Source organism: Eutrema salsugineum, unplaced genomic scaffold (assembly GCF_000478725.1).
Source record: "Eutrema salsugineum unplaced genomic scaffold, Eutsalg1_0 scaffold_11, whole genome shotgun sequence".
In the NCBI taxonomy this organism is placed as follows: Eukaryota; Viridiplantae; Streptophyta; class Magnoliopsida; order Brassicales; family Brassicaceae; genus Eutrema; species Eutrema salsugineum.
The window spans coordinates 9,513,981-9,535,071 of NW_006256901.1; the positions used below are offsets into that span (position 1 = coordinate 9,513,981).

The 21,091-nt window shown below is 37.2% G+C and overlaps 2 protein-coding genes and 1 long non-coding RNA gene across 3 annotated transcripts; all 3 read left to right on the forward strand.

Annotated features, from left to right (window-relative positions):
- Positions 1–3,391: 3,391 nt before the first annotated feature.
- On the forward strand, positions 3,392–6,380 carry LOC112089861. The gene is made up of 3 exons (XM_024160615.1): positions 3,392–4,384; positions 4,465–5,823; positions 5,897–6,380. Exons 1-2 carry the CDS (start codon positions 3,472–3,474, stop codon positions 4,476–4,478), a joined length of 927 nt encoding a protein of 308 aa, XP_024016383.1. The 5' UTR covers positions 3,392–3,471; the 3' UTR covers positions 4,479–5,823; positions 5,897–6,380.
- Positions 6,381–18,029: 11,649 nt separating this feature from the next.
- LOC112089862 lies at positions 18,030–19,324 on the forward strand. Its single transcript, XR_002901288.1, has 5 exons — positions 18,030–18,198; positions 18,309–18,357; positions 18,431–18,521; positions 18,600–18,709; positions 18,795–19,324. It is a non-coding gene; the product is annotated as an uncharacterized LOC112089862 (long non-coding RNA).
- A 220-nt stretch (positions 19,325–19,544) lies between these two features.
- Positions 19,545–19,950, forward strand: LOC112089847. Its single transcript, XM_024160600.1, has 2 exons — positions 19,545–19,724; positions 19,798–19,950. Exons 1-2 carry the CDS (start codon positions 19,545–19,547, stop codon positions 19,948–19,950), a joined length of 333 nt encoding a protein of 110 aa, XP_024016368.1.
- Positions 19,951–21,091: the final 1,141 nt, after the last annotated feature.

Consider the following 21,091-nt stretch of genomic DNA (forward strand, 5'->3'; position numbering starts at 1 on the left):
GTGTTCGATGACTACGCTCAGATGGAATGGGAGAAGCCTCTGATCGGGAGTGATTCTGAAGGTGACGAAGGTGATCGGGTAACACAGACAGCAGAGGCGATGCAACAGCCATCTGTGTCAACCGAAGAGCCTCAGATCGTGACTCAGGAGAACACAAAGCAAGTTCATCGGAATCATTCAGCCTCAGACATCATCGGTGAGGTGAATGAAGGGAGGAAGACTTGTGGCATTCAACTGGATTTCAAGAAAATGGTTGGGAAGTTCTCTGAGATGGTGCTATATTCCTGCTTTGTGTCAGTGATTGAACCGAAACATCACAGACAAGCGTTGCAGGATGAGTTCTGGATTGTTGCCATGGAACAAGAACTCGAGCAGTTTGTTCGAAATGACGTGTGGAAACTAGTGCCACGACCGATGGATTGCAACATTGTGGGAACCAAGTGGATCTTCAAGAATAAAATTGATGAGAATGGAGCATTGGTTCGAAACAAAGCTCGTCTAGTGGCTCAGGGGTACTCTCAAGTAGAAGGGGTGGATTTTGAAGAGACATTTGCACCTGTGGCACGCCTTGAGTCAATCAGACTCTTTCTGGGAATGGCATGCATACTTAACTTCAGGGTATATCAGATGGATGTCAAGAGTGCTTTTCTGAATGGTCTGATTCAGGAGGAGGTATATGTGGAGCAGCCGAAAGGGTTCGAAGACGCAGGCAATCCAACTCTTGTGTACAAGCTCAAGAAAGCATTGTATGGACTGAAGCAGGCACCCAGAGCCTGGTACGAACGACTGACGAGCTTCCTAGTTCACGAGGGTTACATGAGAGGCAGTGTGGACAAAACCTTGTTCATACGAGAGAAGAAGGATAAGATTATGGTTGTTCAGATCTATGTGGATGACATAATTTTCGGAGAAACCTCTCAAGAGCTAGTTGATGCCTTTGTTGCAAGCATGACGAGTGAGTTTGAGATGAGTATGGTGGGAGAGCTCAAGTACTTTTTGGGACTTCAGATCACTCAATCTGAGGAAGGTGTTTTTATATCACAAAGCACCTATGCCAGAAATCTCTTGAAGAGGTTTAAGCTTGATTCAGCCAAAGAGGCAAAGACCCCAATGAGCACAACCACCAGTCTCACGCGAGATGATGAGGGAACAAGTGTTGATCCAACCTTGTATAGAGGAATGATTGGGAGTCTTCTCTATCTCACAGCTAGCAGACCGGATCTGTGCCTAAGTGTTGGCATCTGTGCTAGGTACCAAGCTAAACCTAAGCAATCACATCTTAAGGCGGTAAAGAGGGTCATCAAGTACGTCAAGGGCACAGTTGAGTTAGGCATCTTGTACTCGAAAGGATCGAATCAGAACCTAGTGGGATACTGTGATGCAGATTGGGCAGGAAGTGCTGATGACAGGAAAAGCACCAGTGGTGGGTGTTTCTTTCTCGGAAACAACCTCATCTTGTGGCTCAGCAAAAAGCAAAACTCAGTGTCCCTCTCCACTGCTGAAGCAGAATACATTGCCATGGGGAGCTGTTGTAGCCAACTACTGTGGATGAAGCAGATGTCCGCTGACTATGGAATGGACTCAGGTCCACTTCTTGTGTACTGTGACAACAAGAGTGCTATAAGCATCTCCAAGAACCTAGTACAACACTCAAGGACCAAACACATCGACATAAGACACCACTTTATCCGTGAGTTAGTGGAAGGAAAACAGGTAGTGATCGAGCATGTTGTCACTGAATCTCAACTGGCTGATTTATTCACAAAACCACTGGACTTTAATCGTTTTGTCACTTTAAGAAATGCAATTGGTGTTTGTGGAATTTAACAAGTGCTTTGAGATGTGCAGAACTGATACAGGTACAGGCTCAGGATGAACATAACGTTTCGATTCAGCCTTGAGGGTTAAAGGTCGGAGAAAAAAAGCTACCTATCTTGTCGTCATGTCTTGACGTCAGTACATGTTTCACAGAGAGAACCAAACAGCCTGAAGGCAATGTAAATCGGTCTTTGAGAAACCGTAATGATGAGACTGAGATACAGGGTAATCTGTACTTCAGAGACAGGTCCTACATCAAAAAGAAAACCTGTCCAAAGCTCAAAGAAAAACCCAAGGCAGAAAAAGAAAGGAAGCTGCCAAGTCACAGTGTATCCAATAAAAAATACACTGCGACAAGTACCTAAGGTTCTCTCTTGCTGAATAAAGGTTGAAAACTGTTGAAGAGCGTGATAAAGACAAGATAGTGTGAAAGCTAGTCTCAGTATCAAACCTAGCGAGGCACAAAGAATCAAGAAGAAGCGGAGTGATCATTCGAGTCATGTGCTGAATCAGCTTATGTATCATCTGTGAATCTGGGTAAATAAGCTAATCTCAAAAGTTGTTTTCAAAAGCTAGTTGAGGTGTGATGAGGTGAACGGTTACTACTCATGTTAGCCACCACAAAATTCTTCGGTTTAAATGTGTCAATGACTGTCGTGTTCCTTGTGATGTACTAATGAATGTTCTTGTGCTAGAAAATGGCTTGTCATGGTTTGAACAGGAAGTGGGCCGTGGACAAATGATGCTCATGTAAACAGGCCCAACAGCAGCCCATGAAGGAAAAGGAAAATCAAAACAGAGGAGAGGGAAATTGAAGTTGCTATATTTGCGGGAGAGGAAGATGAAGAGACGCAACACTGAATTGTCCCAAAACCCTAGGTGCAAAGAATCTGTGCGACTCAATTCGAAGCATCGCCCTTCTAGATCTGCCCTTAAAATGGTGACAGGAACACGCAGAGGAGTTATTGGAAAGAAATCAAAGTCCAAGATGTCGCATGCAGCCACCGATGCCTCGCAGCCTCACATCATTGAAGATGGAAGCACCGATGAAGGAACTCCAACAGTTCCACTTGTTGGAGAACAAGAAACTCAGCCCAAAGATCCGTGTAGCGATGGTGATTCCTTTGCTACAGCTGAGGAAGGAGGTGAATCATCCGTCAAGCCCAGCCGAGAATCAGAACCTGAAACATTGAAGGAAGCTCAGAATCTGACTGATTCACCTAATCCAGTCGAGGCTCAGGAGAAAGTACCTGAAGCAACTCAGGAGGCAGAAACTCAGTCAGTCGATCCATCGTGTGATCGAATTCCGGAGGAGATGTCTGTTCAAGACCAAATCGAAAAAAACAGACAAGAAAACGAAGTCGGCAAGTAGCTCTGGTCCCTCCAGCTAAGCGACCTCGACAAGATTCCGACGATTCAGAGACTAATCCTCCGAGTGCACCAGCGGAACCATCACAATCCTCGAACAAGAAAGCTGAGTCTTCCAAATCAGAGAAAAGGAAGAAAAAGAAGACAAATCTTCGGAAGAAGAAGAGGGCGGTGACTGACGAACGAATCCAACTCTTTAAAGATCGGCACATCTGGTGCGAAAGGATTGTTGATGTGGATGAGGCTGATGAGTGGAAGTATCATGAGGTACTTCTTCAAAGTGGGATGCGATGGTCAGTAATGGAGCTCGAACCTTACATAAGTAAGGTGGTGCGAGAGTTCTACGCCGGACTACCACCTGAGACACCAAGTGACCCATCACAGGTGTTTGTGGTAAGAATCAGGGGAGCAAAGGTCCGGATCTCGCCAGGAATCATCAACGAGACTCTTCGTCGTGAGCCGCTGTCTGAGGCAGAGAGGAAGGAAGAAGCAGAGGCAGATCTTGTGCCAATCTCCGAGGTGTCGAAGTATCTGTCTCAAGGACATCAGTCTGTTTGGTCCGAGCTTACTTCAAGGGATTTTCCACCCAGGATAGCCGCTCTGATGGTTATTGCGTCGTACAACTGGGTGCTGTCAACAAATAAGCATCATATCTCCGAAGAGCGAGCTAGACTGGTCTACAAACTGGCACACGGAGTCAAAGTAGACATAGGACGGATGATCTTTCAGCAGATGCTCGATCTGAGCAAAGTGATCAGAGGAGATCAGAGATGGCTGATGTTTCCCTGTCTCATCAGCAAGGTCATTAAGAGACAGTTGATTCTGCAGCTTGAAAAAGGAGAGATGTGGATCTTTCCAACAAAGTACAAGAAAGATCCACGAAGCGGAGAGACATTCCTGAAGAAAGAAGCCGCAGCTGCTGCTACAAAGGTGAGGACTAAGGGAAAGGAGAAGAAAGAGGCCCGGAAGAAGACTGCATCAGCATCAACGTCTCATCAGCCTAGGACGAATCTGCGCTCTACAGCAACTGCTCAACCAGAGATACCAACTGAAGGAGTCAACAGCGTGAGTCTAGGAGTGATTCGAGTGCCTGAGGCTCCAGCTGATGCAAAGGGAATCAGGACAGCACTTGAAGATGTGGCATCAGTTCTTGAGCAACTCGGGATAGTAACGGCCATGCTACGCGCTGCAGTCACAAGTAAACCCACTTAGACCCTATTTGATCTTTCAAATTATGTTTGCTCATCGATTATTTTTAACATCTGTGCTCACAAGCAGGGGGAGAAGATTGAAATCGATGGATGCATGAATTATAGGGGAGTTTTCGTTTGGGTTTATTTTGGGGGTTTTAGAATTCTGGGGGAGCAAGGAGAGAGTTTTTTTTAAGACACTGTGTTTTATTTCTTATCTCCTTAAACTCGTTTATGTTAAGACTTGACACTCCATTGATTTCTTGGAGTTTCTTTTGGTTAATCAGAATCTTTTGGAATCATTCCCAGAATTGTGTGTGGCTTGTAGTATGCTGGTTGTTGCTTGTTTGGTCTCGATTTCCTGAACAGGTACTTGTGGAGCACATATGCTAAAAAGGGGGAGATTGAAGATGCAAACAAGGCTGGAGCAGCACGTGTAGCAGTCCGACTAGCTCTGGAACTGACACGGGAAGACTTGCGGAGCAATCTACACACGTGGAGGTGAGCTGGAAACTGAGCTGGAGCTGCAGGACTTGCTGGACACTTCAAGAGACGAGAAGCTGACGTGGATAGGAAGCTTGGAGTATCTTGGAGGATATTTGAAGAAAATATCAAGTTTCCTCTATCTTAGGAGAAGATAAGGAAGGTGAAGATTCTCATGAAGATTTGGAGAAATCACAAGGAGGATCTAGGCGAGGAGTAGCCGCAAGTCCTATTATGTATAAATAGGCGTGTGAAAAACCGTGTAGGGTTTTTAACACAACTGAGAGAATACTTAGCAAAGGGTGAGCGAAAATCTGTGAGAGTTTTTGTGAGCTAGTGTGCTAAGGGATTTGGGTGAGAGGTTCTTGAATCACGTATCGATTCAAGAACAAGTGAGACTAGTGTAACAAATCAAGGTGTGTCTTGAGGTTGCTCTAAATCGGGTTCTGTATACTTGTAAGTTACAAACAGATTTACTAGTGAAATATCTTTGAAGAGAAAATCCCTGAGTTGTGTTATGTGTTAGTTCACGTATTACTACTCTTACATTTTCACATGCTTGGTTTGACACCCTTTATACTACATTGATTAAAAGGATTGATAGCCCTCAGATCCTAAAAACTCTTGTCTATCACATTGAGACAAGGATTGCTCTTTGTTTCATCATCTAACCGTCCATTGATTAAATCCAATGGCCAAAGATCTATAACTTTTTTCACCTTTTCTCCCCTTTGTCTCCTCTTCCTTCGTCTCCCTTCTCCTCCGTCTCACGCTGCTCAGTCTTCCTCGGCTTCTCCGCTAGCTTTTTCAGTTTCGGTTTTGTCTTCTCTAGATTTTCCATCTCCTCATTTTCATGGTTCCAAATTCGTAACTGGTTCTGAACCAGATCTATCAATATTTTGTGACTGGATTTCAGATATGTTTGATCTATTGGATTCAAAGGTGTATCGATTACAGAGATAAGGTATGTATATACAAACTGAGACATTGGGCTAAATTGAAGTATTAATGAGTGTAACTTTTGTTTGGTTCTTCAGATTTGGGAATCTAGCAAAAAGATGGTTGGATATCTTCAAAGATCTGTTCGGATTAAAGATTGAAACCACACTGAAAGTATAACAATGTTCATAGAAGCAATTGATTCCTTGGACCATTGTCTTCGTTGAAGATGCTTTCCACCGACGAAAGCTTTTAAATCTTCTCCGGCTCTGGTTTCACCTTTTGTGCCTAGAAATGAAACGCGATTACTGTAAATCAAATTGTTTTGTTTAATAATTTAATAAATAAAATATTTTCTTTTATTAAAACTATATGAGAAAGCCACGGATTAGCCATGTATTATGTCGTGGCTAAGGAGTCATGAACTTTTAAGTGACTATTTCGTGACTAAGCTAGCCATGAAACACTCGTGGCAAAAACGTGGTTATGTTGCCACGAAAAAATTTAATCACGATGCTATAGACACGGTTTTTTTTCGTGGCTTTTCGTGACTATTTCATTGTATAGCTACGAAATTTAAGCCTTAGTCACGAAATGTTTTGTGGCAATATGCTATTTTTTTCTCGTAAACAAAACATTCTGAAACTCGTTGTGGAGTCGACACCTAAGCAAATCACTACACAATTAAATATATAGATATATCATATGTAAGAAGATTAGCCATAGAATCGTCATCACCACTATGTGGAGGAGAGAAGTCAGGTCAGGGAATTTTCTGAAAATATTTCAAAGCTTTTCTCTTTATCTCGTGTGGATCTGTAATTAAAACACTTGCATCATTCATCAACAGTTTAATAGAATTTTTGGGATTCCGAGCTTGTACAGATATGTGAAAAAGAGGTGTTGCAATCCCCGTGACTAATCCAACTGATATGTATTTTTGTTGGAAAAACTTCTCCTCTATACTCGCACAATGATTCCATTCATTTGCTGTTGCTGCCTCAACCACAATGTATTTTTTGGGACGGGGGTCGAGAAGCACTTGCTTTTTTCTCTCACACAGCACATCAAAACAAATATGAGTTCTCCTTGTTATATCACCATATCTCTCACGATTTAGAGCTCGTAAATGAGGTTATAACAACTTTAGCTTCCAGTTGAACCTGTGAAGGGCAATTCTGGAGTGGAAGAGAAGCTCCGTTTCTGACCAAACACGAGACAAAATATCCAAAAATTGGGGATGCTCAGCTAAATAGTTAAGAAACTGAAAGTGGTGACGCTTTTTTGTAGTAATATTGTCCATCTTCACCAAACAACGAGCATGGTTAGAGATGCCCATTTGCGTCAAAAGCTGCATACGAATTTGGGAAGCACGAGAACCATGCATTGTTAACTAAAGCTCTGTCTAGTTTTGCGAATGGGATCTCCATCCTTATTGTTCCACCAAGAAAATTTTGGTCGTACATATGTAAGATTTGGGAGCTCCCAAATATAGTAACCACATAAAACATGAAATTATAATCCAAAATTTTAGTACACAATATCATGCAACATGTATAAAATAACATAATAATGCCATAGTATAAAGTATATGATATGTTCTAAATTTCAAAATATATAAACTAAGAATGAAAAATTATATCTGAAATCTACTCTAATAAAAGGAGAAATTTGAGGCTCCTCAAGGTGTCCATCTCAACCAAGATAATATGTTCTGAGAAGATGCCACGTCAGCACCACTTATAAGTGAACAAGACTTATTACTACTTATACATGCAATTCCGCTGGCCCAAAAAAAACCCACAACAGACTCATACATAAAATCTCATTAACGCACAAGAAAACAAATGCACATAATATACCCATTACCATCTTAATGAACCACTTTTCTATTTGGTCCAATCAGTGGACCGTACCAGCCGATAGTGGTAAACCAATATACAGGATCTACTAATTACCAAAAAGGCCTTCATTCCCTGCAGGCTGCATCCATATAAAGTACCTACCAAATTGGGAATCTAATCTACCATTAAAAATTCAACAAATATGGCAAACAAATATCCCTTTACTATGCCATTTAAATATAGTCAAAACCATGAGAAATCTGAAAAAATCAAAAACTGTTATGAATTAATATTATGGATGCCCATTATAAGGCTCGTATAAAAGTAGGTTTAGAATATTCTATATTTCCTTATTCTCTAATTTTTAGCTTCCTTCCAAGTCTTTGTAATACTATAATACCTATCATTATTCATGGAATAAGACACAACAATTCCTCTCTTCTCTTCTCTCTCTTTTTTATTCACAACACATTATCAGTACGGTAGTCTCTTTATTTGTTCTTCCACCAAAAAAGTGAGATTTAATTTATGTTCATGTTTATATTATTTAGGGATGATAAGTGATACCTTTTTCCCAAGTCAATCGTTATGGTAGGCCATGCCTCCTCGATTGTATAATCATATGGTAGATTATGTCTCCTCCGATTATATTTTATATAAGGGATGGTAATCAAACTTATCTAGAATCATTATTATCAATTGTTTGATCTGTGTATCTTTTGATTAAAGGTTTTTGTTAAATTTTATGAAAACTGTTAAAGAGTGGATAATTATCCACATAAACACTGACTTTATTAAAGTCGGTTTCTCTTCCCCCCTATATATATGTCACTTCCCTTTGTACAAGTTTAGATGTAAGTTAAGTGAATGCAACAACAATAATACAAAGTGATATCAACTTCTCTCTTCCTCTCTCTCGTCTCAATTCAACAAATCTATAAAACACATATTTTACTTTATTTTAAGCAATAATTTATATTATGTTATCAGCACGAACGTCTCTCGATCCGTTTTTATACCAAAGATGTAAGTTTTAAGTTTATGTTCCATCTATTTCAAGTTTATATATTATTTTGGGATGATAGGCTCCGCCTTCCCCGAATCGTTGATTTAAATTTATATTAATTTATTTTCAAGTTTACGGGATGATAGGCTCTGCCTTCTCCGAACTGATCGTTATGATAGGCTATGCCTTCATGATCATATGATCATATGGTAGACTATGTCTCATCAGATCATATATATGGAGTAGAAGGTTAAACCTCCTCCTTGATATTATGTTTATGGAGTAGTAGGCTCTGCCTCCTCAAAAAGAATATGGTAGGCTCTGTCTCCTCAAAAAATATGGTAGGCTCTGCCTCCTCAAATTATATGGAAGGCTCTGCCTCCTGTATTATTTTGAATTTTATGCTTTTATTATGTATGAAAATTAAATTATTTTTTTTATCATGGTTTTCTCGAAAAGCAAATTTTTAAACTGAACGTTTGCTAAATTTATTTTTGATAAAATTATATACAGTTATAATGTCGAATTTCGCATAGCTCGAAATCCCTGCCCTTGATGTGTCTGGAAAAAATTATATGTCAGGGGCAGTAGGTGCAAAAATGCATCTAAGAGGAAACGGGCTTCTCGATACCATCGATAAGTCGGAAACAACATCAGATGAGGCGAAAGCCATGATATTTTTGCTCCACCACATTTATAATAATTTAAAAGAGGAATACATCACAAAAGAAGATCCTGCAGATCTTTAGCAATCTCTCAAAGATAGGTTTGATCACCAGAAATATGTGATCTTACCGAAAGCCAAACATGAGTGGCTGAACCTCCGGTTTCAGGATTACAAAAGTGTTGGTGAATATAACTCCGCTATGTTCGGAATTATTTCCAGGATGATGTTATGTGGACAGGAGGTAAGTGATTTCGACATGTTCGAAAAAAACTCTCCAAACATTTCATCCTGGAAATATAATCCTGCTACAACAATAACGGGCAAAAGGTTACACCACTTACTCGGAGTTGATGCAAGTCCTCCTTGTAGCTGAACAAAAATAATCAGCTCGTGATGTTAAACTATCAATCTCGTCCAACTGGATCATCGCCATTCCCAGAAGCGAATGTTGCGTCATCCAGTCAAAATAATAGAACCGGACACGGACGCGGGCGCGGTCGAGGCCGTAACCGTGGTTGCGGACGAGGTCGTGGACGAGGAAGACAAAACAATGTTGGTCGGGGCGTAGGAAAGCAAAAAGAAACTGCTTGTTACAGATGCGGCATGAAAAATCATTGGGCAAAAACCTGTCATACGCCAAGACATTTAGCCGATCTGTACCGAGCATTACAAGATGCCAAAGAAAAGGATAAAGGAAATAATTTTGAAACCAATTTCATCTCTGATGAAGCTGGACCTTCCTTTGATGGCATAAGTGATTATACTCATCTTGATATCGCTGATTTCCTTGTTGATCCTGAAGAATCAACGGAAACAAAGCGATTAAGATCGATGTAATATAATATCTTTATGTAGAAGATAAGAAAAACTAATGTGATCTTAAATAAGAATTTAATATATTTTTGTAAACATAAAAAGGTCTTTCTTAATGTAAAATAACTTTTAAAATCATGTTTTTGATTTATTAATGCATTTTTTTGCATATTGTGATTCAGACTATGACATTGTTTGAGATTCACGATGGAGATACATGTCTAGCCGACAGTGCTACGACACATACTATACTTAAAGATAGAAAGTATTTCTCCTGTCTCAAAATAAAGGACCGCGCAGGAAGCGTGGGTACCATATTTGGTAATGCAAATATTATAATAGGCTCCGAAAAAGCTAATTTTTTAATGCCAAAGGGGACAAAGTTTGAAATAAGTGATGCATTATATTCCCCCGAATCTAGCAGAAATTTGCTAAGTTTTAAAGATATCCGAGGAAATGGATATCATATAGCAAGTACAAATAAGAATTTCATTGAATATCTTTGCATTACTTCTGAGAGGAAACATGTATTGGAAGAATTACCAATGATGTCCTCTGGATTATATTGCACAAAAATAAATATGATTGAATCATATGTTATAGTAAACCAGGGGTTTACTAGTACATCTAGAGTATGACATGAAAGATTTGGCCATCCTGGATCAGTCATGATGAGAAAGATTGTGCAAAATTCGAGTGGCCACCCATTGAAAAACCAGAAGATTTTTCAATCGGGAGAGTTTTCATGTCAGGCATGTTCTCAAGAAAAACTCATAACTAGGCCCTCGCCAGCCAAAGTTGGGAATGAATCTCCTGTATTCTTAGAAAGAATACATGATGATATATGTGGGCCGATTCATCCACCGTGCGGGCTATTTAGATATTTTATGGTATTAATTGATGCATCTAGTAGATAGTCACATGTGTGTGTATTGACCACAAGAAATATGGCTTTCGTAAGATTCATTGCTTAAATAATCAGGTTGAGAGCTTAATTTCCTGATTATACCATAAAGAAAGTCAGGCTTGATAACGCTGGTGAATTCACTTCAGCAGCCTTTAATGACTATTGTATGTCATTAGGAATCGATGTTGAGCATCCGGTTCTACATGTTCATACACAAAATGGCATGGCTGAGTCTTTGATAAAACGGTTGCAATTGATTGCAAGACCGTTAATATTGAGAACAAAGCTCCCAATTACTGTATGAGGACATGCTATGTTGTATGCAGGGGCATTGGTCTAGATGAGGTCAAATGCATATAATGAATATTCTCCAATACAGTTAACATCTGGCAAGGAGCCAAATGTATCTCATCTCCGTATTTTTGGATGTGCGGTCTATGTCCCAATATCCCCACCGCAAAGAACAAAAATGGGGCCACATTCTGGATCAATGAACCGCAGGTTCAATTAAAACGCAGGAGGCCGATGGGCTCGAAGGATAAAAATCCTCGAAAGAGAAAAAAATTGGGATACAAGGTTTCAGAAGAACCGAATAAAGAAAAATGTCTTGAAGACATTGGTGAAAAGGTTATAGAAGAACCATATAGATATATATCTCCTGAAGACATACATGAAGAGGTTCCAGAAGAACCAGTTAAAGAAGTTCGTCCAGAAGACGAACATGATACTGAAAAGTATGAGATTTTCATTAAAGTGGGACATTATGGACTAGAAGCAAGATAAATGATACAAATGGAATATTCTCCTTTTCGGTATCCAAAGAAATTGATAATGAAAATGATGATCCAGACCCAAGGTCCGTGTCAGAGTGAAATGGCAGATGGCCATGAGAAATGAATTAATCTCCCTGAATAAAAGAAATGTCTTTGGACCTATAGTCATTACACCAGAAGATGTAATGCCAGTCGGGTGCAAATGGGTCTTGGTGAGAAAAAGAAATGAGAAAAACAAGGTCACAAGATATAAAGCTCGGCTTGTGGAACAAGGTTTTTCTCAAAGACCGGGTATTGATTATGAAGAAACATATTTCCCAGTCATGGATGCAATCACATTCAGGTACTTAATGAGCCTAACGGCATCTAAAAATCTAGATATGTACCTTATGGATGTTGTGACTACATATATATATACATTGGTGTCCTCTGGATCATATATATATATATGAAAATCCCAGAGGGAGTAAAGATCACAGAAGGATCAAAGATGCCTGAAGCATCTAAAGGCATATGTTTGGTCAAATTGCAGCAATCACTTTATGGATTAAAACAGTCCGGACACATGTGGTATAATCGCTTGAGTGAATATTTGTTGAGTAAAGGTTACATCAACAATATGATATGCCCTTGCGTATTTATTAAGAAATCCTCATCAGGATTTGTGATCATTGATGTATATGTTGATGACCTAAACATAATCGGAACTCAAAAGGAGATTGATGATGCAAGAAGAGTTCAAAATGAAAGATCTTGGAAAGACAAAATTTTTTATAGGGCTCCAGATTGAGCATTTCCAAGATGGAATATTTGTGCATCAATCAAATTACACCAAAAGGGTGTTAAAACGATTTAAAATGGATAAAGCAACTCCTTTGAGTACTCCAATGGTCAATAGATCACTCGATATTAAAAAGGATCCATTTCGACCTTGTGAAGATAGCGAAAACGTATTAGGTCCTGAAGTACTTTATATGAGCGTTATTGGTGGGCTTACGTATCTTGCAAATTGTACTCGACCAGATATATCTTTTTCTACTAATCTACTTGGAAGATACAACTCATCTCCTACGCGCAGACATTGGAATGAAATAAAACATATCTTTCGTTATCTCCAAGGTACGATTGATCTGGGTTTATTTTATCCTAAAAACCCCGAAGTTGGTCTAGTTGGTTTTACAGATGCAGGATATTTATCAGATCCGCATAAAGCTCGATCACAAACTGGATATGTTTTCACAATTGGTGGAACGGCGATCTCGTGGCGTTCCCAAAAACAGACTTTGGTTGCACTTCTTCTAATTGTGCAGAAATCATTGCTCTCCATGAAGCATGTAGAAAATGCATATGGCTCCGATCTATGAATCAACATATACAAGGTGCAAGTGGAATAGTCATCGATATGGAACCAACAAAAATATTTGAAGATAATACTGCATGTGTTGCTCAACCCAAAGAAGGTTTCATCAAAAGCGACAGAACAAAACATATTCCTCCAAAGTTTTTCTTTTACACTCAAGAACTCGAGAATAATCAAGAAGTGGATATCCAATATGTTTGCTCAAATGACAATGCAGCAGATCTCTTTACAAAGTCGATTCCCACTACATCATTCAGAAAATACGTACAAAGCATTGGAATGCGCCGACTACGAGATCTATGAAAAAATTCGTATCCATCATTTCTAAGAGGGAGATTACGTTACTGTACTCTTTTTTCCTTGTCATGGTTTTTAATCCAATAGGTTTTGTCCATAATAAAATTTTAACGAGGCAATACGTAATACATTATTAGTGATAGATAATTAAGAAGAAGTGTTAAAGAGTGGATAATTATCCACATAAACACCGACTTTATTAAAGTCAGGTTTCTCTTCCCCCCTATATATATATGTCACTACCCTTTGTACAAGTTTAGATGTAAGTTAAGTGAATGCAACAACAATAATACAAAGTGATATCAACTTCTCTCTTCCTCTCTTTCGTCTCAATTCAGCAAATCTGTAAAACACATATCTTACTTTATTATGAGCAATAATTATGTTAAATACACATATTTTGATTTATAAAACAAACGTGTTTTTAAAATCAATTAGGATTTTGACTAAACATGATTTGTTTAACCTAATTATTTTGCAAATCATAGGGAATAGATGAAAACTATTTTAGATTGCTTCATATTATTTAATCATGTTTCTAATACACATGATCGACACATCTAAAATCTTAGTGCTTTGATTCACGTCATATACTTATAAATAATTATATAGAAGATGATAATCCAATTAATATTATTATTATAAATTTCTTCTTTGCATATTGGATACCAAAATTATTATTATAATTTTTTTTTCGATGGTTTCTCATTTATATTACTTTGTTTATACCAGTAATAATTTCTGGCATAGAAGATGGTAGTAATTGTTTATAAAAGAAATGTTCACCATGATAAAAGAATTATTGGCCTTATGGCATAGCTATTAAATCATATTTAATTCGTTGAGTTTATTGTCATTTATTGAACCAGTGTCATGTCTAATAATCGATTATTATATTTCAGCACTTAGGTTTCTAGTTTCCATATAATTCATGATAACGTAAATGTCAATAGCTAAAACTGAAAATTGAATATTTTATTTTTATCTGAATTTCTAAATGAATTTTGCTCTCGTATCTTAAATGATTGAAACCTAGATTAATAAAATAATAGAAACAAAATAAGATGTGATGATTGATTGAGATATTATATGTGATTATTATTTTGTTTATATTATAATTTCATAATTATGTTTATATGTCATCATTTCTTGGGTAATCTTAAGATTGAGTATTTGATTCGAAAAATCCACAATTATTTTTTAGAGCAATCTAAAAGAAATATATAATCACCAGAATGTGATATGTTTGAGATTGGTTAATATAAAATTACATGACTTGGAGTCTGTAAGAGAAAACCAATGAGTTATGGATTATAAAATTATGAGTCACATCCAATGAGCTATGGTCCATTCCTTAAAGTGAATGTATGACATCATATACTAGACCACTCCAAATAACTCTGGCCTAAGAAGTGGGTATAGAATTGGTTGTAAACGTGAAAATGGATATAGATCTGGATATGGTCAAGTTTAAACTCGAGGCTAAAGATTTTATTTGAAGAACTCAATAGTGAGAAAATAAAGAAGACGACATATAAGCTAGTGTGAATATAATATGAGATTGTACAAAGAATATTGAATGCTTTAGAAGAACATATATGATTGTCTATAAGAATGATTTGAAATCATTGATGGATTATACTGCCCCAAGTCTCAAAAGATTGGGAATCTAAGATAAAATACATGACTCAAGTTAGCTATGTTGTTGATTCTATAATGAGATTCAATTCAAGATGAATGAATTTGAAGTGTCATCATCTCGAGGGGGAGAATTGAAGAATCTCACCATTCATAGTAAGTGGAACATCCAGAAGATAATGCTCACACTCATGTTTGATAAATCATGTGTAAAAAAAATCTAAAAGATTTTAAGATTTATCAAGTTGAGACAACAAGTGAAGAAAATGTTGAATATCTTCACATTATGAGTATTACCCAAGGCAGTAGAATTATTTTTGAGAAATTACTTCATTCTCTATTGGATTGTATTACACTAGCATATAAGATATAAATGCATATTGTAAACCAGAAGTTTACTAAAATCTCACTGTTTTGGCATAACTGGTTAAGTCATTCCAGTTAAATAATAATGCGAATAAGATCCAGAAGATTTTTATGTGTTCGGTTTTCACTCTCCAATAAATTTGGAATTATTGATTTTCTGGTACTTATACAAGATATATTTTGGACTGATCATCCATTATATTTTGCGAAAGTATTTGGTTAATTGATTAGAGTAAAACCACATTAATTCACATTAATCCAACAAATAATCTTCCCAAGATTGGTTTTGGCCAGGAACAAGATATTTCCCATCTTAAAGTTTTGGATATAATGTTGCTCCACCAAATTGATCTTAGATGGAACCTCAAAGGAGGTTAAGAACTGTTGGATATAAATCTTCCTTAATATGGTTTGATTTACAGACTGTCATTTCAGTGAGTTAGTTTTTCCAACAATTATAAGGGGAGAAGAAAATAAACAGTTGGAAAATCAGTGACTAAAAATTATCTTGATCCTCATTAAAGATGTGCATGAAAAGTTAAAAGATAATTTATTTGAAAAGTTATGTCAGAAGCGTTTCCTGACCCTTGTTGAGTGATACCAGCTGTGCTCGAATTAATATTGATGTCCCAAATGGACAATATCAACTGCTATTGAGGCTAAAGATCGCATGAAGCGTGATTGACCTAATGGTTCCATATATAGAATCCTCGGAAAAGAAAAAGGAACATATAAAATGGCAAGACCGAGGAAGCAATCTCTAGAAGAGACATAGACAAATTAAGAAAGAAATCTAGGTACCTAGTAATGATAAGAAATTTCAACTAGTTGAGTCATGTCTTAAATGAATGGAATCAAAAGCAAATCGACGTCGATAATATTTTTGCATGCAGTAAAGCAGTTGATGATGAGAATTGAGGATCAGAAACTGCGGTATATATAAGAAGATGTTTTGAAAAACATATGTAAAGTGATCATTGGCCAATCATAGAAAAGCCGTAAAAACAAAGTTAGAATCTCTTGCAGCTAATTATTTGGACCAGTAGTCCCTAGACTTGAAAGTGTAAAACTAGTAAGACATAAATGGATCTTTATACAAAAGATAAATGAAAATGATATCTGAAATGATATTCTTTCCAGTGGTGGATGCATTTATTTTCAGATCCTTTATGAGTTTGATAATAAAAAGTGACTTGATTTAGTCTAAAGAGAATTTAAACTGCCAGAAGCAAGCAAGAAGAATTTAAATTGCTAAGAGTAATAAATTCTTGTTCTTGAAGAACACTATACGAAGAAAATATTTCATGTGAGAATGGTGTTATGGACTAGAATAATAAGTTCCAATAAATTGGAAAAATGTTAAAATCATATGAGTGCAATAACAAAATTTATGATTCTCTAAAGATGATATATGTGATTGGTATCCATCTCCTGAAGAAGATACTTCCATAGGGAGATATATGATAGTTGTACTTTTTTTCCTTATCATAGTTTTTATCTTATTAGATTTTTCTATGACAAGGTTTTAACAAGACAGCTGAAAACACAATGGTAATATACATTTACTACAAATTCGATCAAGTGAAGATTTGACGGTCTTATGTACCAAGACGTCTCCAACTGCTATATTCAATAAGATTGTTCAGCATATTGGATCACGTTTTTCTCAAGCATTTCAAATGATGTACCCATGAGGAGGAGTAATAGCGCATTACACTCTTTTTCCCTTAACTATGGTTTTTTCCATTGGGTTTTACTAGTTAGGTTTTTAATGAGGCAGTATTTTAGGCGTTTTACTACTATTACATTATAATGGACATCCAATGGGGAGTGTTATGAATTAATATTATGGATGCCCATTATAAAGCCCATATCATAAGGAGGTTTAAAATATTCTTTATTTACTTATTCTCTAGTTTTTAGCTTTCTCCCAAGTCTTTGTAATACTATAAATACCTATCATTATTTATGGAATAAGACACAACAATTCCTCTCTTCTCTTCTCTTTCTGTTTTATTCACAACAAAAACCTAATATTTGCCTCCCTTTTAAAAAACCAAATCAATTAGAAACAATTACAGAGATCGGCTCCTAAACTCACGTAATAACAGCTTGACATAACACGAAGACATAAAAAAAGCAAACGCTCATCAACCAAAAACACAAGCAGAAGAATTTAAAAGACTGACATCAGCAAAAAAATTCCAGGAAAAGGGATGCCCATCTCCAGCTTCAGGAACGTTGATCTCCCAATACATCATAAGAACGACATACAAAGAGGTAAAAAAAGGATCTCGCATCTCGCATCTCACAAAAACAAAATTATATACTACTGTCTCCCGGTTTAAAATGATACATATTAAAACCTCTTCCCATGAACACTGTACAGACCTATACCTACAACATACTTTGATTTAAGAACCTTACGGATGGGCCCCTCAAGCGTCACACTCAGCGTACGTATCAATCGTCTGTGGGAAACACATCACCACACAAACAAAGAGATGAAAATGGGGACCACACTCCTTCTTTTAGACGTAAATGAATACATCTTCTCCTTAAATTATCAGCCTTAGCTTATCTACCACTAACGTAAATCATGATCACAAACAGGGTGAAATAATCGAGGCTACCATGCATTATTCCTTTGCAGAGCAAAACAAGAATTACTTAAGGAAAGGAGGAATATATGGAGTCTCCCAATTCATAGTCCGTTCAAATAACCAAAGGTTCAAACTCACTCCACATCAATATGTCATTCGGCTGACAAAAAAAAACTATTATTATTGTACTGACTGCAAACTTACCCACGATACCTACCAACAAATTCTGGCTAAAGAACTACAACAGCCTACAAAGTTTAGGAGGCACAAACATTGAGCTACCAGGTTCGTATTATACCTTCACTATCAAATTAGTTACCCAATATAAATTCTCCAAACTAACAACAATTTATTGCAGATGCCATCGGCAAGATACGCATTGTACAAGGCATAAATCTCAAACACCCAAACTCCAAAACAAAGGTTTGGGTAGGCCTCGAAATCACCAGGTACGCACAACATAATTAATTACCAAAATAATGAATAAAACCCCCAAATGACTTACAAATTTACCTAATTTTTCACAGAAACACCATCATCAAAGTCTTAATATGGGATGAACAGGCAGCGTTTATGCATCAAAGATCGGAGACACTCAACTATGCTGGTCACAAGCATCGACCCAAAATATACAAAGGTCCATTAAAATGAACTCAAATAATCGCTTAATCAATTAACCAAATAAGACCCGAAATCCACTAACTAAAAAAAAAACAATGCAGGGAAACTACAGCTTCATACAACTCCAGCGTCAAGATTTTACTTCGATTACACCTTGGCATCTCTCAGAAGAAGACAGTGATGACTACAATCCGGCAATAGATGCGAGGATTTAGTTCACCCATAAAAAATAATACCGATACTCTTTTCCGTGGCAGATCTACTTTCCCACTAATGTTCAATAAGGAAAAAAGTCATTTGAAAAAATCTCATATACTCCCTTAAAAAACGAATTGAAAAAAACAAACCAATCTTGTCTACGTAACAAAAAAAAATAATATAATGGGTATAATTTAAAAAACAAGACTACAGATAAGCCCAAACCAAACATACCCAGCAAAAAAATAAGGACAAAGAAAACAAACTCATTATGTCTATGTAATCAAACCCCCAAAAAAATGGGTACAATAAAAATAACAGGATTACAGATAGACCTTACAGTTATTGTCAAAATACACACCAATGTTAGCCCATTTAGTATTAACACAGAATACACAACACCAGAAAAGCCCAAATAAGAATTAAAACCTAAATCGTCTCCACCCCTCATACCATCGCAGCTTCACCATCTCTGTTACACAGAAAACAAATCGATTGACATCCCTCACAGTTACAAGAGCTTTCAATTCAGGCTAAATAAATGACCACTACTTTCACAATCAAACCTCCTATCAAAGATGACTATAAAAAATCAGTTCTCACAACCCAACCACCATACTATCTACCTCACAAATAGCTTCTAAACAAAGAGAATGGCGCCAAACGCTACAACTTCTACTCTGAAACCACTCTCCATAAAAACGTTTGATGACCTTGAAGGTGATTTCTGTAAGGATGAAGTTTTGGTCAGGCTGATTCATTTTTGGGAGTCTCGGAATTTCAAAAAAGGCAACATACTTATGGGTGTAGAAATGCTCCTGATCGACACCAAGGTATGCAAAATATATACTTTAAATAGAGATTCATTTTGAAAAAGTTTTGTCATATCTAATCAACTTTGTACAGTCAACAACGATGCAGGGATTCATATCGGCCAACCGATTATTCCGCTACAAAGAGGCGTTGAAGGCAAACTCAATGTATAAGATGAAAAACTTCATGATCACCGATTGCAAAACTTTTTACAAGGTGTCATCACTGATAGACAAGACTTTTTAGGGTCTCAGGGCTATCAATCCCCTTGTCAATGTAGCACAAAGAGGTTTATCAATCCAGATGTAGTGTTAGACACTAAGCTATATGATCAAGTTCTTAATTCAAGCAAACAAGAGTGGGTTTTGATTAATCTAGAGAAAACTATAAACATAAACAGGATTAAAGACTAATGACAATGACAAATGATATGATGTGAATATGATATGATGGAGGCATGAGATTCTAGACATGATAGTTGGTCAGGGTGCTTTGGTGTTAAACTAGAGATGCTGAAGACAATGATGAGACATGATTCAAGTGATTAAGAACTCTAATCTAGGTTAATCCTCTCATGAAGGTATTAACCCCTATACTAATCCATTTTCAAACCAAATTCCCATTTGTGAAACATGAATCAATATGCATTAACAAACAGCTCTTAATGATCATTCAAGCAAATAACAATACATCATCATGCAGAAAAATGTTTAAACCTCTAATACAACTCTTTCAGGAATTTCATCAAACACTTTTGGTGCATGAAATTCCCAGAATCTAGATCTCAAGTGATTATCAAGGATCTAGCATAGAGAACAGTTGTTTAGAGAAATGAATCAATGAATCTAGCCCTAAGCACTCCTAATCTAACACTTTAGCACCCTAACCTACATATCTAGAACCTCATTAAGGTGACTACTCACTAGTCATACTAATCTCTCTTAAACCTTTGCAAGTTGAGAAGATTAGCATGATTAATGATGAGAAAATGGAGATGGAGATGATAGATTCAAAAGAAAACAGCTTTAAACACCCAGATCTCCTTAAACTCTCTTGATTAAACACTAAAATATAGATATTTCTCTTCTTAATGGAGTCTTTTTCACCAAAGAGGCAAGAGACAAAGGGAATAAAACTTAGTTCTCCCCAAAAAACCCTAAAAAGTATTTATACTTTCTTAAAAACGAACCGGGTCAGCCCGGAACAAACCGGGTCCTGACCCGGCTTTAGTGGATAAAGTGAGAATTACTGCGGGTCAGTCCAGTATGTCCCAGGTCGCACACCTAAGTCGCAGCAGATGAAGACTTGTCTTGTGGAGCCTGAATCGCCTTGCCTTAGCCGCACGCCTAAGTAGGAGTGTTTTGCGAGTGTTGCTGCGGCTTGGTCT

Bases quoted from the DNA above. Each gene is read 5' to 3' on its own strand.
- LOC112089847 (XM_024160600.1), top strand. From the start codon at position 19,545: ATGGCGCCAAACGCTACAACTTCTACTCTGAAACCACTCTCCATAAAA. The intron at 19,725-19,797 runs GTATGCAAAATA...AACTTTGTACAG, and splicing joins TGCTCCTGATCGACACCAAG to TCAACAACGATGCAGGGATT.
- LOC112089861 (XM_024160615.1), top strand. From the start codon at position 3,472: ATGCGATGGTCAGTAATGGAGCTCGAACCTTACATAAGTAAGGTGGTG.